The 16,102-nt window shown below is 43.2% G+C and overlaps 1 protein-coding gene across 1 annotated transcript; it reads left to right on the top strand.

The window, feature by feature from the left end:
* Window positions 1-7,139: 7,139 nt before the first annotated feature.
* Window positions 7,140-15,765, top strand: LOC117364729 (gap junction beta-5 protein-like). Its single transcript, XM_033954266.1, has 2 exons — window positions 7,140-7,277; window positions 14,478-15,765. The coding sequence occupies exon 2, from the start codon at window positions 14,503-14,505 to the stop codon at window positions 15,328-15,330; it is 828 nt and encodes a 275-aa protein (XP_033810157.1). The 5' UTR covers window positions 7,140-7,277; window positions 14,478-14,502; the 3' UTR covers window positions 15,331-15,765.
* Window positions 15,766-16,102: the final 337 nt, after the last annotated feature.

Raw genomic sequence — 16,102 nt, 5'->3', positions numbered from 1 at the left:
TTGAATAGATTAGAAGGGAGAGAGACCTGTGAGGAGCAAGTCGCTGTAATTGAAGAGGGGGGTGATGAGAGCATGGATAAGGGTTTGGTAGCGTGTTCAGAAAGGAAGGGACAGATTTCTGGCTTTGTTCAAATGCTAATGGAGTCTGAGAGCAAAAGGTCTTGTGTTGGACCTGTAAGTCCTCAGTAGGCTCCTTACGCCATATGTTATATGAATGTCCTCATTTACAGATCTTTTGGGCATCTATCTGGCAGATGATTGCAAAAATTTTTTCGCTTAATGACCCCTTCTCATTTGATATAATAATTCTGGGATCCATGGCACTTTCCACACCTCTCTCTATGTATCATGATCGCCTTTTAACCCTTTTGGTATTTCTCGCTCTCCAAATAATTCTACAAAACTGGAAAGACTTTACAAAACTTGACTTTAATCAATGGTGGAACTCCGTTTGTCTCCATAATAAATACGAATGTCATATGGCGGAACGCTATAACTCATCCTTCTCCTATTCTAAAACTTGGTCGATAATGATGGAATTTTGTGGTATAGACCTTTGAATGTATACTTTCCTGATCATTTGTCTATTCATAATGATATTATTCAATTTGATTGTTATGTGCCCTCATTATGTTGCATTTTTCCTGACAATGTACTCACTTATCACTTCTTCTCCCTCTTTTACTCATGCACATTAATGATAGCTGATGTATGTACCCGTGAATGCTGTATTGTATTTCGTTCGTTTTCTTTTCGGATGATTTCTGTTCTTAGGCAATATGATATACTTGATGGTGTCTCTCTCTCTGGATTGCTTCCGTAGCTTACTCGGAAGCATCTCTTCTATTTTCTGTCTTTCTCTTGTTCATAAAACAATAAAAACTACTTGAACTAAAAAAAATGCTAATGCAGTGCTTCTCAGTCATCTCTTGGAGGCACACCTAGCCAGTCAGGTTTTCAGAATTACCGTAATGAATATGCATGAGATGGTGTGCAAGACACTGGAGACCTAGATTGCATATTCATGTGATGGTGCTGAACCCGGGCGGGCTAGCTACACCTCCGGGCTAATGCCTTACAATAACACTTCAGTAGATTTCTATGCAAAGCAAAGCAGTGATGACTGTTAACAGGTGACGGTTTAGCAATTTCTGCTAGTGGAGGGGAGGGAAATGCAAAATCATTAAACAACAGTGACAGACATCAGCAGCCCGATGGGGCATCGTGGTCAGAAAGGCAGCCTGGAGTTTCCTCCCTTTACTGCATTTTTAATTACAGAAAAATGATTAGTAACTGCATAATGATTAGAGAGACATCTGATTTATCACATCGTTTTTCTTCTGTAACCTGAAGGTATAAACATCTGTGGCCTCCGTATTTAGAACAAAGCCTGCGGAGAGATGGGGATGAAGGGAGAGATGAGAAGCTTTAGGGGTTTGCAGGATGGTTTGGAAAAGAGACGATGAAATGGAGACCAAAACAAGAAAGCTTGAGAGAGGATGGCATGGCTAGACTGACTGGATAGGCCGTGTGGTCATTATCTGCCTTCATTTTTCTCTGTTTCACAGTCCAGACTTTGGGCACTGGGAGACCGATCACTGGTTCTGGTTCTACCGTCAGTCATGTAAGTGTCCGGTGTGGATGAAAGGTGCTTCCAGGAAGCCTTAAACATGAAACATCTTGAGGCTCCCACTTTTCACAGAACACGATTTCCAATACATTGTTTTCATACTTTTTACCTGCCTTAGGGGCAATAGTTATCAATGTGGGCTGGGCCTCATTGCATAAAACGGAAGCCCACTTTCAAATGCAACAAACCATATCTTTTTATCATTTCATTTGCGAGAGATATACCATTTCAATTAAGAAATATTTTTAGATATAAATAGAACCCAACTGACATCGTTGCCTCGTTTCACAAGTAGGCGTGCACTAAGACCTGGTACCTTTCTTAGACTGCAACACATATGCTTTAACAGAAACCTACATTAATAACTTTTCCCTTAATTAAAAAAAAACAAACCCCAAAAGAAATGTCTTGAAATCACTGCTTTATGTAACTCAAGCCCTTGTGACATCACCAATGAGGTTGGCTCTTATTGGTGGAATGAGGTATTATGACATCACAATACCAGCTCTGGTTCCCAGACACTGAAACTCTTCACACTAAGAGGATGAAGATATCAAGGGGCATACTGTTAAGATATGTAATTTTATCACTAACTTGTGTTAGGTTAGCATTTTAGGCAATGACACCTAGTTAGTAATAACTGAGGTTAACACATTGAGAACTTCCCCTATCCGTGTTTCCCAACTTGCTCCTGGAGCAACATCTTGCCATTTGGGTTTTCAGGAGCGCCACAATAGATATTCATGAGGGAAATTCTGTGTAGGACACCAGGTCTCAGCAGCCACTTAAGCAGCTTTTGAGAATCACACACGATCGTCTTATATAGAATCGCATCTGTCCTGATGGACAGATGCCTAACCCCACTTAACCACCCCAATTCTCTAACCGGCGTCCAAGTCACAGGCATCGGTTAGAGGATCATGTTACTACTGAGCTTATCGCCGCAAGGGAATCTTTCCCACGATAGAAAAAAAAAAAAATCCCTTTTGTAGAGCCAGCCCTTATCAACTGATGGAGCAGCATAACTCTTGCAGAAGAAATGAGCGTAAATTCTAGAACTAGCATAAAAATTTAGGCACAGGGATGATGTGTGCTGAGTATGAATTCTACACTGGCACTTCCATATTCAGGATTCAGCTCTCTTTCTCCTTCAGTTCTAGTAAATTTAAGACTGGCATAAGGTATTGGGCTCCTTTTTCAGTGATGTGCTCTGTATTGAGGACAGATAAAGCAGAGGCAATAGCAATACAAAATTCTCTATAGTATCCTAAAATTCTCCTCCTCAAGAGGCTGGTTTTAGGGGTGAAAGGGACTCTCTTCCATTCCTCAAGGAGATGACTATAGGGGTGAAAGGGACTCTCTTCCAGCTCCTCAAGGAGATAGCTATAGGGGTGAAAGAGACTCTCTTCCAGCTCCTCAAGGAGATGGCTATAGGGGTGAAAGGGACTCTCTTCCAGCTCCACAAGGAGATGGCTATAGGGGTGAAAGGGACTCTCTTCCAAGGAGATAGCTATAGGGATGAAAGGGACTCTCTTCCAGCTCCTTAAGGGGATGGCTATAGGAGTGAAAGAGACTCTCTTCCAGCTCCTCAAGGAGATAGATATAGGGGTGAAAGAGACTCTCTTCCAAGGAGATAGCTATAGGGGTGAAAGGGACTCTCTTCCAGCTTCTCAAGGAGATGGCTATAGGGGTGAAAGGGACCCTCTACCAGCTCCTCAAGAAGATGGCTATAGGGTTGAAAGGGACTCTCTCCCCGCTTCTCAAGAGGATGCTTCTAGGGGTGAAAGGGACTCTCTTCTACCTTCTTGAGGAGCTGATCCTAGAAGTGAAAGGATCTCTCTTTTAGTTCCTGGAGATGCTGCCTCTAAAGAAAGAAACTCTTTTTGAACTTCTTGAGGGGCTGGCTGTAGGGGTGAAAGGAGCGCTCTTCTAGTGCATTCCCTTTTTTAAAGCTCTCAAAGTGGCAGCTAGCTAAATCAGGTTGATGAGGGAGATACAGGAATATTTTCCATGTCCTACCTATGCACTAGCCCAGGGGTAGGGAACTCCGGACCTCGAGAGCCGTATTCCAGTCAGGTTTTCATGATTTCCCCAATGAATATGAATGAGATCTATTGCATGCACTGCTTTCAATGCATATTCATTAGGGAAATCCTGAAAACCTGACTGGAATACAGCTCTCGAGGACCGGAGTTCCCTACCCCTGCACTAGCCTAAGACCTCCACCGGGCTGCACATGTGATGAGAACAAATGCCATTGTTTTTCTTAATAAGCAGACTACTTTGCAGGCAACTGTTGCTAAGCCTTTTTTTCAGCTCACAGTGCCCTTAGTGGCTCCATCATAGTAGTAACAAAAGCTAGCAGTCCAATTTTGAGAAATCTGTATGAACAAAGTTAAAGCTGACTGGAGTTGCTGACAATGCACCGATTTGCAAATGCATTTTGAAAGCTCCTTGGACGACAAGTCAAGAGGCAGCAAGGATGAACGCGTCAGGCTGATGAAAACCTTCCCTGAGGTGACTGGGATAAAAGGTGCTACAGCTATTTCAACCTTCATTTAACTCTACGGTCTAGCATGCATGGTCTCCATCTAGTGGTGAACAGGAGAACTGTTCTCCCATGCAGTGAAATATTTATTTTGTGGGTCTGTTTTTTGTTTGATTTGTTTTATTATATAAGTTCAAGAGAAATTAAATTACAGCTCTCCCCAAGAAGCCAGAGCATGAGGGCTCAAAGCATAAAAAGGAATGAAGAAACAAACGGTGGCTACTGTAGACTGACCTTAAGTACAGCTTAGCAAGGAGAGTATCAGCAGGAGAGAATGGTGGCTTAGAAATGATTCAGTAATCCAAGAGAATTTTTACTCTTCTCTGTAATGCTTTGAAAGAACAAGGGCTCAAAAGTTATGCCAGAAGATTTCAAAAGATCAAAACCAGGTAAAGTACAACTATGATATTAATTTTAACATTCAACTCATATTATAGAAAGCAAAGACTTCCAACAAATGAAGCCCCGCAGAGACCAGAGTTCAGAGGCTGTGGATTCTATGCAATGCTGTGGCTGGGATTATCTATGGATTGCATCCCTGTGACCCTGTGTCTCCTGTGCTTCAGAAATTACATCGGCTACCTTTTGATTTCTGTGTGTGGACATTTTGCAGAATACGTACAAAAATCTAGTAGCAGACATGACCATTTTTGAGACAAAAAAAGGTCTATCTTTTTGTTTTAAAAATGGCCATTTTTCAGATGTGCTTGTCCTCAGTACATCTATCTTTCTGAATCATTAAAAAAAGTACTACAGAATCTTCACATATGAGACCCAAACATCCCATCTCTGTGAACTACCCATTGGCTACCAATCAACAAATGATGTATATTCAAAGCCTAGTAATGGCCTACGAACTCTTTCACAACATAGTACTGGCTTATATGGCCTCCAAACTTACACCCTATGCCTGGAATCAACTGCTTTGCTCACAAGAAGAAAAGCGATTACACACACCTTCAGAGCGTGCTCTCCACCTTGAGAACACCCAAAAAAGATCTTACTCACACTACCTACTGTGCCTCTGGAACAAACTGCCTAACCACATAAGCTCATTAGAAGGTCTACTGAACTTCAGGAAGGCAATAAAAAGTCACCTCCTCCCCTGACGCTCTATGAGAGCATGCCAACCCAAAACCCCCGACTTTCTGAGAAGGGGCACCGAGTCTCAAATGTTGACTTGCTTCATCCTACCACGCCATTGCACATTACATTGCCTATCATATAATGTTCTATTATACCAAAGCCTGGTGGTATAATGTACAGCCTTTACTGCTATGCATGCTCCCACTGTGCTATGTCTGACCATGCTATGTTTTCTCCTACAATGTCGCCATTTTTGAAACATTATACTACATTATACTATATGTCATATTTCACATACTATATCTACCATACTATATTTGCCGTCCTTTACCACATCTCTTAACAACTGTAGTCAAATTAAGGCGGTTAACAGAGTTAAAAACAATAGGGTACAAGATATAAAAACCAGGGAAAGACTGATACTGTAAACAAAGTGGGACAAAAGTATATTCAGGGAAGGGATGAGTTATAACATTTATAAGGGAAATGGAAATTAATACAACGCTTGCCTTATTAATTTGCCATGTCTTGTCATACTAGGTTAGCCATGCTGTTTTGCCATACCATGCTCGCCATGCTTTGTCTCACCACGCCATGTGATGTCATATTATGTTCTTTGCATGCTTTCCCCCTCCTTTACAAAGCCGCGCTAGCATTTTTAGCCCTGGCTGTGGCGGTATGAACTCTGACGCTCATAGAATTCCCATGAGCATCAGGGTTCTTACTGCCGCAGCTGGCGCCAAAAACACTAGTGTGGCTTTGTAAAGGGAGGGGGTTTGTTAAATAGGGGGGCCTTCTACTAATTAGGGGTAATTAGCACGCATTAAATGCTAACGCATCCATTATAGTCTATGGATGCATTCGTGTTTAGCATGCGCTACATTGGCTAGCAAAAGAGGGGGTATGTTTTGCCATCACTTTGTATAAGTACGCTTTATTATGTATGTAAACTTGTGACCCGTTCTGAGCTCTTCTGGGAGGACCAGATATAAAATCAAAGAAAGAAAAGAAAACCACAGAAAGCAAGCCATTAGGCTTCCACAAGTAAACAGAATCTGTATTCAGCGGCCAACAATCTCCCGGACCTCTCTTTTCTAAGCCAGCAAATGTCCTTTTGGGGCATCTGTGGGGACAGGTATGATAGGATCTCTGTTCCTCTGGATTTAGGGTCCATTACAACAGGTCCCTCCGCTCCCAGGTCGTGCCCGTCAACTGCAAACTGCCAAACGACGTTCCTACTCCCACTTCATACCGAGCCGCTGGAACTGACTGCTCCCGCAGATCAGATCCCTTGAAGGACTCCTTAACTTTAGGAAAGGAGTACAAACATGCCGCTTCGCATAACTCCCCTGCCCACAACTGATGGATTACCAAGAAATATATATTGCTAGCAGAGGCTTGGTGCACGTCACTGGAATTAGACTAAAGTCCGTTAGGAGAAAAGGGCTAAATGCCCAGGTTGTTGCAATGGAGGATCATGCCACGTCTACGAGGGGCTGCTGAAAAGTTCTCGGCCCAACCAACAAAATTGGAGCAGTCTCCATCGAGGGCTCAACACTTAGTCCTAGCGATTTTTCCACTTTTTTCATTCCATATTTTTCCAACGGAACGAAAAGAGTGGAAAATCGCTGGACTATCGAGCCCTCGATGGAGACTGCCCCAACTTTGTTGGTTGGGCCGAGAACTTTTCAGTGGCCCCTCTTACCTCTGACTGAGCTGAAGCCCAAAAGGAAACTTGCCCAGGCTAAAAATACACATCTCTAAATCAAGTACGGTAGACTCGTGTCCATATGGCAATAATTATAATGCAAAACGTTTGCCAGATGTAAACTGCTCAGGTCACACCCAAGAACCTGTTTGCCCGGGATGATTTGTCAGCCACAGACTTGAAACATGAAACTTCCAGAGATGGATGAGATGCCAGGGCGTCTTTTTTATCTGGAAGAAAAGACTGTCCTAATCTAAGAGCCAACTTGATCTGGTCGCCACATCGTAAAGAACTCCTACAATCAGGTAAGAGAGAAATGTCTACATTTCTTAGTGGATAAGTAGGATAACTTTTCAGATCTCACACTCCTACCCAGGGCTGGGAGAGAATTCAAGAGCTGACACTTTCATTCCCGAACATACACACGAGCACTGAATCACATCAGAATTAGTCCACAAAAAATCTTAACTGACAGTAAGAGAGAAGAAAGAAAATCTCACAACTTCCCCAGTAGAGAATATTGAGAATCTGATAGGATCAACTAAGCGGGTTTACTCTCGCCTTCCCAGGCTGCTAGCTCTCTCGACATACAGACAGTTTGCAGGTCTTCAACTTAAGCTAAAGCTCTCTTGTTTTTATTGGAGGAGTGGGGAGAGGAAGGTTTATATCTTGCTTTCTTATTTTTCATTTTAATCTGTTTTGGAGCAAACACGATGCTTTTGGCTTAGAAAAGGAAAACCCATTTTCTAACTCCTCGTGCATTCAGCTCAGAAATCCACATTCTGATATCTTAAGCATTCTTGATCACTAGAACAGACTCTGCTGTTTACTGGAGCCTCTTGATTTTTTCATTGCCCAGCCTCCATCCAATGCACTGGGTGGGGTTCGCAAATGCAGACAGCAGAAAGGAATGTCCACCCTGGAGCAGCTCAACCTCCTTCTCCTCAAACTGTTCAAACTGATATTCTCCAACTGTAGACCTTTGCTTGGTTGGTTGTAAAAAAACGGCAGAATGTAAATTCAATAGAGTAAGACAACGGTTAGTTAAGCTTGACTTGCAATGCAAATACACAAACTCAAAAAAAGTTAAGCTAGATGACAACACATCAGGCAGCATTATGGGGTAAAGATCTAGATCAATTGCTTACGCCTACTACGTATGGGGAATTTAGAAACGCCTAAAAACATATCTGTCCTGAAGTATTTAGACAGCTGACCTGTACAATTCTTACTCCAAAATACCTGTTAATCACTAGCTCTTAACTCTGTTTATTCCACTTAATCATTGTAAACCGCAGAGAACTTCACGGTCCTGCGGTATAGAAACTGTTATTATTATTATCTTCCAGATCAACAAACTAAAAATCAAATGGGAGGAAAAGATTTTAGTAGCGCTTAATTCAACTCACCATATGTGAATACAGCACTCCCGCCATAAATGAAAACATCCTCCTGTAGAACACAGACTTATAGTGCAATAACATAGGAACGATTTTCTTTTATGCCCGTACAAAATATCAAAGAGTCTCTAACTACAGTATACAGTATTAATGTTTCAGCCAATGCAATAAAAATGCACTTAGCTTCAGCTTGAACAGTAACTCAACGAAGCACCCATTTCACATCAAGCTTCATCAGGAGAAAATAACCGCCAAGTCTGCTGTTCAAATATTTTATTTATTTATTTAAGTTTCAAGTTTCAAGTTTATTCAAGTATAGCCCGCAATCCAACAATCCTATATAGATCACATCAGAACATACGTAATAAAGTTATAACTAGAACATACACATACCATTAACAAATAAAAACAACATACTGTGCATACTCGAATATAAGTCAATCCGAATATAAGTCGAGACCCCCACTTCCCCCCCAAAAAGGAAGAAAAATGGTTGACTCGAATATAAGTCAGGTGGCTTAATATTCGAGTGCCCTGCCTTGCCAGGATCTGCACCCAGCCTCCTTCCCTCCCTCCCAGGCTCTCCACCCTGTTCCTCCCTCCCTGCCCTGTTCATCTTATCTCCTGTGCCACTGGAATCTCTGGTGGTCCAGAGGTGTAGCTTTCCGTGTTCCTGCCCCTCTGCTTACCCGGTCGGTCACCGCCGTGAGTTCCGTCTTCAGCCGCTGAGTGGTACTGAGCGGGAGCGTGCTTTGGCGCCGCTGGTTGGCGCTAAGCGACTTCCTGCCCTACATTGTTGAAATGCACAAGCAGGACGCAACACAGACCGTGTTTCGGCAAAAAACCTTCATCAGGAGTCTTATAAAGGTCTATCAAAACAATATGACACAGTAAAGAATAAATGCATCAAAATATATCAGTCAAATACAAAATATTCATTAAAAATATATAAATATTCTATAGAAATAAACCGGATAAAAAATACTATGAACATAAGAACATAAGAAACGCCTACGCCGGATCAGACCCTAGGTCCATCTATTCCGGCGACCCACACACGCGGAGGCCAAGCCAGGTGCTCCCAGATGGAGACCCTGTTTACCCGTATCCATCAATATGTTTTGCAAGGAGGTATACATCCAACTTACACTTGAAACCCAGAATGGTAGTCTCCATCACCACCTCCTCCAGGAGAGCATTCCAAGCGTCCACCACCCGCTGTGTGAAACAGAACTTCCTGACATTTGTCCTGAGCCTGCTGCCCCTCAGTTTTAGTCCATGACCTCTTGTCTGTTTCACATTTGACAATGTGAACAACGATGATTCTTGCTCTATTTTGTTGAATCCTTTCAATATTTTAAAAGTCTCAATCATATCCCCTCGTAGTCTCCTCTTCTCGAGGGTGAACAATCCCAGTCTTCCTAGTCGTTCTTTGTAGCTCAAATTTTCCATACCTTTTACTAGTTTCGTGGCTCGCCTCTGCACCCTTTCCAGCAGGGCTATATCCTTTTTTAGGTAAGGAGACCAGTGTTGGACACAGTACTCCAAGTGTGGTCTGACCATTGCTCTGTAAAGCAGCATTATAACGTCCGCCGATCTACTCGTGATCCCCTTCTTTATCATGCCCAACATTCTGTTTGCTTTCTTCACCGCTGCCGCGCATTGAGTCGACGGCTTCTGGTTTCTGTCTATCAGTACCCCCAGGTCTCTTTCTTGTTCAGTTTTGGCCAATGTTACACCTAACATTTTGTATTCATGTTCCTTATTTTTCTTGCCCAGGTGCATCACCTTGCATTTGTCTATGTTAAACTTCATCTGCCACTTGTCCGCCCATTCCTCCAGTTGGTCTAGATCCTTCTGGAGATCTTCAATGTCTTTTTGTGACCCAACTGCCCGACATAGTTTTGTGTCATCTGCAAACTTGATTATATTACTTGTTGTCTCCTCTTCAAGGTTATTTATGAAGATATTAAATAAGATAGGCCCAAGAACCGAGACTTGGGGCACTCCGCTAGTCACCTTCCCCCAGTCCGAGAATACCCCATTTATGCTTACCCTCTGCAATCTATTTTCTAGCCATTTGCCTATCCATCTAAGTACATCCCCTTCAATTCCGTGACTTAGTAGTTTCCTCATAAGCCTTGTGTGTGGGACCTTGTCGAACGCTTTCTGGAAGTCCAAGTAAATTATATCCACCGGGTCTCCGCCGTCGATTAGTTTGTTCACCTCGGAAAATTGAAGTAAATTCGTCAAACATGACTTCCCCTTCCTGAAGCCATGTTGACTAGCTCTCATCAGGTCGTGATTTTCCAGGTGTTGCACTATGCTATCCTTGATCAGTGCTTCAACCATCTTCCCAGGAACCGACGTTAGACTCACAGGTCTGTAATTGCCTGGTTCTCCTCTGGATCCTTTTTTGAAAATTGGGATAACATTTGCTATTTTCCAGTCATCTGGTATTTGCCCGGTTCTAATAGACATGTTAGCTAGGATTTGTAAAATCTCTCCAATTTCCATCTTAAGCTCCTTTAATACTCTCGGATGAATTCCATCTGGTCCAGGGGATTTGTCACTTTTTAATTTGTCGATCTGATAGTATATCATGTCCAATTCCACGTTCACTGAGGTGAGGCTATCCTCTATGTCACCCTTGAATACCCTCATTGTTTCCGGCATTGTTGTTGTGTCTTCATTAGTAAAGATGGAGGCAAAGAATGAATTTAGCCTATCTGCAATCTGTTTGAAATGAATGCAATAAAAAGAAATGCATAATACATTGATCCTATTAGAATAAACAGCAATATAAAACCATTTTTTTAAATGTGAAAATCTCACCAGTATATGCCCATTATTTGCATAAGTGAAGAAAGATCTTGTATACCAGAGCTAAATATACTGGTGAGACCTAATTACTAATACATGGGGTTAACAGTAGAATAACTTCCCCCTCCCACTCCTCCCCAAGTGGATAAACACAGCAATCACACTGCAGGGCTCTTTTACTAAAGCTTAGTGCATGCTAAGTGTCAGATGGCTCATATGTACCAAGCAGTGCATGCAGCATTGATGTGTGTTAATGTCCATTAGCACATGCTAAGCTTTAGTAAAATGTCCCATAGCCTTCGAAACCATCCCTCGTAGGCAGATTAATCAACTGAGCAGTTCGGGATCGGGTCCCAAGGTGGAAAACTGGATCAGAAAATGTCCCAACTGCAATAAATAGAATTCACTTAGAAGAGAGAAAGGTGAGTACTGGAATGCCTCAGGGCAGCAGATTTGGTTCAATAGCTTTGTAAGCAACAACAGAAGGAAAAAGGGGCCTTTTTTAAGAACATAAGAATTGCCGCTGCTGGGTCAGACCAGTGGTTCATCGTGCCCAGCAGTCCGCTCCCGCGGTGGCCCCTAGGTCAAAGACCAGCATCCTAACCAAGGCCAGCCCTACCTGCGTACGTTCCAGTTCCAATTCCACAGGAACTTGTCTAACTGTCTTGAATCCCTGGAGAGTGTTTTTCCCTACGACAGCCTCCGGAAGAGCGTTCCAGTTTTCCACCACTCTCTGGGTGAAAAAGAACTTCTTTACGTTTGTACGGAATCTATCCCCTTTTAACTTTAGATAGTGCCCTCTCGTTCTCTCTACCTTGGAGAGGGTGAACAACCTGTCTTTATCTACTAAGTCTATTCCCTTCATTATCTTGAATGTCTCGATCATGTCCCCTCTCAGTCTCCTCTTTTCAAGGGAGACGAAGCCTTCACTGTACGGCAACACAAAGGTTGCAATAGAGTCGGGAACCACAGCGAGAGCAGACAACATCAGAAGCGTTTCTTGGGCGTTTATGAAGCGCTAAGTAGGTATGTCCAAAGCAGTGTGCAATCACCACATGAATTATATCACAAAATAAATCACATCTGTAAACAAGTGTCAATTTAAATGAAATTCGCTTATATACCAAACCACTCGGAAACAAAGGAGTTTTTAAAAAAGTTTATGAAACAACAAATAAGATATTTGCTGCGGAAGATTATTCTATACCAAAATAGTTGAAAAATAGGAAAGAACCAGCTAATCAGTTCTTAAAATATGTCCCTTCTCAGCCTCTCAAATACTTAGAGGCTAATGTTTATTCAATGTGAAGGGGAAAAGGGAGCTGAATGTGATTGTGGGGGGCAGTGGCGTAAGAAAGGAAGGGCAAGGGGCGGAAGTGATGTCAGCAGGGAGCTGAGGCCAGCATGAGTAGCAAGTGGAAGATGCTGCTTTAACTGGGGAACGTTTATGGAGGTACATGGGGGACAGAGGAGAGGTGCCACCACCCCCTTACTATGCCACTGGCACTGAGCCATGTTCAAGAGCAGCTTAGTAAAAGGGACCCTAAATGATCTATGCCAGTGTTTCCTGGAGTACCCCCTTGCCTGACAGGTTTTCGGGATATCCGCAATGAATATATATGACTTTGATTTGCATTCACTGCCTCTCTTGTATGCAAATCTCTGCGTGGCAAGGGAGTATGCTAGGACCCACTTGAGAGACTCTGATCTATATGGTAATCTGGGACATTCCAATCCCAACCAATAGAAAACAATGCAAGAAAACCAGAGACTGTGGTAAAAAGGAAAAACACCCAAACCGCATTGAAAAGAACATAAGATCAGCCTTCTGAGTCAGACCAGGGGTTCGTCAAGCCCAGTAGCCCGTTCTCACGGTGGCCAATCCAAGTCCCTAGTACCTGGCCAAAACCCAAGGAGTAGCAACATTCCAGAATCTCAAAGAATAGAGAGATTCTGGAACCCCAATGAGAGCAACATTCCAGAGCTGAGATTGTGATGTCATAATGCCTCAGAGCCAACCTCATCAGTGTTGTCACAATGGCTTGATTGTCCTATACTTGGCTCACGTAAGAGCATAAGAACAGCCTTACTGGGTCAGACCAATGGTCCATCAAGCCCAATAGCCCGTTCTCACGGTGGCCAGTCCAAACCCAAGGAGTAGCAACATTCCAGAATCTCTGAGTAAGCAAGATTCCAGAACCCCAAAGAGTGCAACATTCCATGAGGAATCCCCAAAGAGTAGCAACATTCCGGAACCCCAACTAGTACCAACATTCCATACAGAATCTCAAAGAATAGCAAGATTCCGGAATCCCAGAGAGTAACAAGATTCTAGAATCCCAAAAAGTAGCAACATTTCATGCTACCGATCCAGGGCAAGCAGAGGCTTCCCCCATGTCTTTCTCAATAACACTTTTCCTCCAGGAACTTGTCCAAATCTTTCTTTAAACCAGCTACGCTATCCGCTCTTACCACATCCTCTGGCCTCCCTCCTGCCCATCTTTGATTCGGGGTTCTCTGTTTTGTTTGTTTAATTTGTGGGGTTTACTCTGCACATGTGCCGATCGCTACTCATCATGTAAATTTAGCGAGCCTACACAAACATCCGTGAACCTCATTTGCAAGCAGGGTCTTTTGAGAATGACTCGTCTTTTTGGCCTCGATAGGGTTCCCAGACGTCCGGATTTCCACGGATATGTCTTCCTTTTGAGGGTCCGGACAGCTTTTCAAAACCTGGTACTTTTGAAAAGCTTCTATCAAATCGCCGTCGGGCAGTGCGTGACATTATTGTGTCGCATCCGCACATGCGCAGATGCCCTCCTGCCCTACGAGAGCAGGCAGTGGGGAGTGGGACTGGGGTGTAATGAGGCAGGGTTGGGGAGCGGGTTTTTCCAAACGATTTTAAAAAGATCAGCAGCAACACAGACCTGGGAGTCTGAGATCAAACTCAGCATTTCCAGTCTGAAGAGTGAGACTCATTCCTGTGGTACATTTAGCCCGTCTTGAAGTACTAACCTTATGAATCATGTTCATAACGCAATATGTTCAAGGTCTCCTCCCTTCATATGACAGGTTCCTACTGGTTAGTCCACATAACTGAGTATTCCACCAGTACCAGACACTAGAGCAGTTCAGGTTTCCATCTGGGCCTATTTCCAAGGTTCCAAGTTTTATTTAAAATTCGATCAAACGCTTATATAATATTTTCAAAGCGACGCACAATGGGAAGAAAATAATAAACAGGATGTTGTTTAAACTAAAATTCCCTCTTTGTTTTTTTAGATCTAGTTGAGGAGACAAAGCTGTAATGAACTGGGCTGTGTACGAAGCACTTTTGACTGGCGTGAATAAATACTCCACTGCATTCGGTCGCCTCTGGCTTTCCTTGGTCTTCATTTTCCGAATCCTGGTCTACTTGCTGACTGTTGGCAGAGTTTGGGGGGATGAACAGCGTGACTTTGACTGTGATACACATCAGCCTGGTTGCACCAACGTCTGCTATGATCACTACTTCCCAGTTTCTCACGCCAGGCTGTGGGCTCTGCAACTTATCCTCGTCACCTGCCCCTCTCTCCTGGTTGTCATGCATGTGGCATACCGGGAAGACCGAGAAAGAAAGCGCAGAGAGAAACTGGGAGAGAACTGCAGCCAACTTTATTTAGACACTGGGAAAAAGCGAGGCGGCCTCTGGTGGACCTACTTGCTCAGCCTCATCATCAAGGCATCTATAGACTCGGTGTTTCTGTACATCTTCCACAGACTGTATGAAAATTATGTTCTACCCAGGCTGGTAAAATGCAACATCACCCCTTGTCCCAATGTTGTTCACTGTTACATTTCCAAGCCCACAGAGAAAAACCTCTTATCAATCTTCATGCTGAGCACCACGGCATTATGTATCCTGCTGAACATTGTTGAGGTGATTTATTTGGTTGGGAAGAAGTGCACAAAACATGTAGCAACCCCCAGAGTCAAGGAGGTGGGAGTACGCAGCATCGAGACAACATCTGGATCAGAAGCCTCATCCTTCTTAAGATCAGGCAGAACCGTGTTCAATGGCACGAACTGCAAGCCACCCGTTATTAAAATTACTGCCAGTGTAGAAGATGAAACTGAAACTTTGGCTTATCCATAATTTAAAATGTGGATAGGTGAACAGAAAATGAATCTAGGTCCTTAAAGAGACTATTTTACTGAGAGCAGGTAAAACCTGTCATGGAATAGTGAAGGTGGCTTCGTGGAGGTTATACACGACTCTTCCAGACATTCTTGACGTTACCCTCAGAAGCTATAGATTCCAGCTGAAAACCTGGATGAAAAGGGTCTAGAGAGCTGCTGTTGGGACAACATTTCCCCACTTTCTGAGTCCATGAAAATAATAAACTTGCAGCGAGAGAAGAAATATTCTTCACAGACCTACAGTGATGTGCAATTAAAGACCCTGACTGAAAACCAAGATTCTGGGTGATGAATTTTTAACATAAGAACAAAAGAATAGCCCTACTGGGTCAGACCAATGGTCCATCAAGCCCAGTAGCCCGTTCTCACGGTGGCCAATCCAGGTCAAAACCCTGGTCAAAACCCAGAGTAGCAACATTCCAGAATCCCCAAAGAATAGCAACATTCCAGAATCCAAAAAGAGTAGCAACATTCCAGAATCCCCAAAGAATAGCAACATTCCAGAATACCCAATGAGTAACAAGATTCCGGAATCCCCAGAGTAGCAACATTCCAGAATACCCAAAGAGTAGCAAGATTCCGGAATCCCCAGAGAAGCAACATTCCAGAATCCCCAAAGAGTAGCAAGATTCCGGAATCCCCAGAGTAGCAACATTCCATGCTACCGATCCAATCTCAAGCACTGTCCTGTCAAACTGAAGCTAGACTCAGGGCTGCCATCAGTGGTG

This window comes from Geotrypetes seraphini, chromosome 8 (genome assembly GCF_902459505.1).
Source record: "Geotrypetes seraphini chromosome 8, aGeoSer1.1, whole genome shotgun sequence".
Classification (NCBI taxonomy): Eukaryota; Metazoa; Chordata; class Amphibia; order Gymnophiona; family Dermophiidae; genus Geotrypetes; species Geotrypetes seraphini.
This window is presented reverse-complemented; position numbering and strand designations above follow the sequence as displayed.

Excerpts from the sequence above, each read along its gene's own strand:
- LOC117364729 (XM_033954266.1), top strand. The coding sequence starts at position 14,503 with ATGAACTGGGCTGTGTACGAAGCACTTTTGACTGGCGTGAATAAATAC.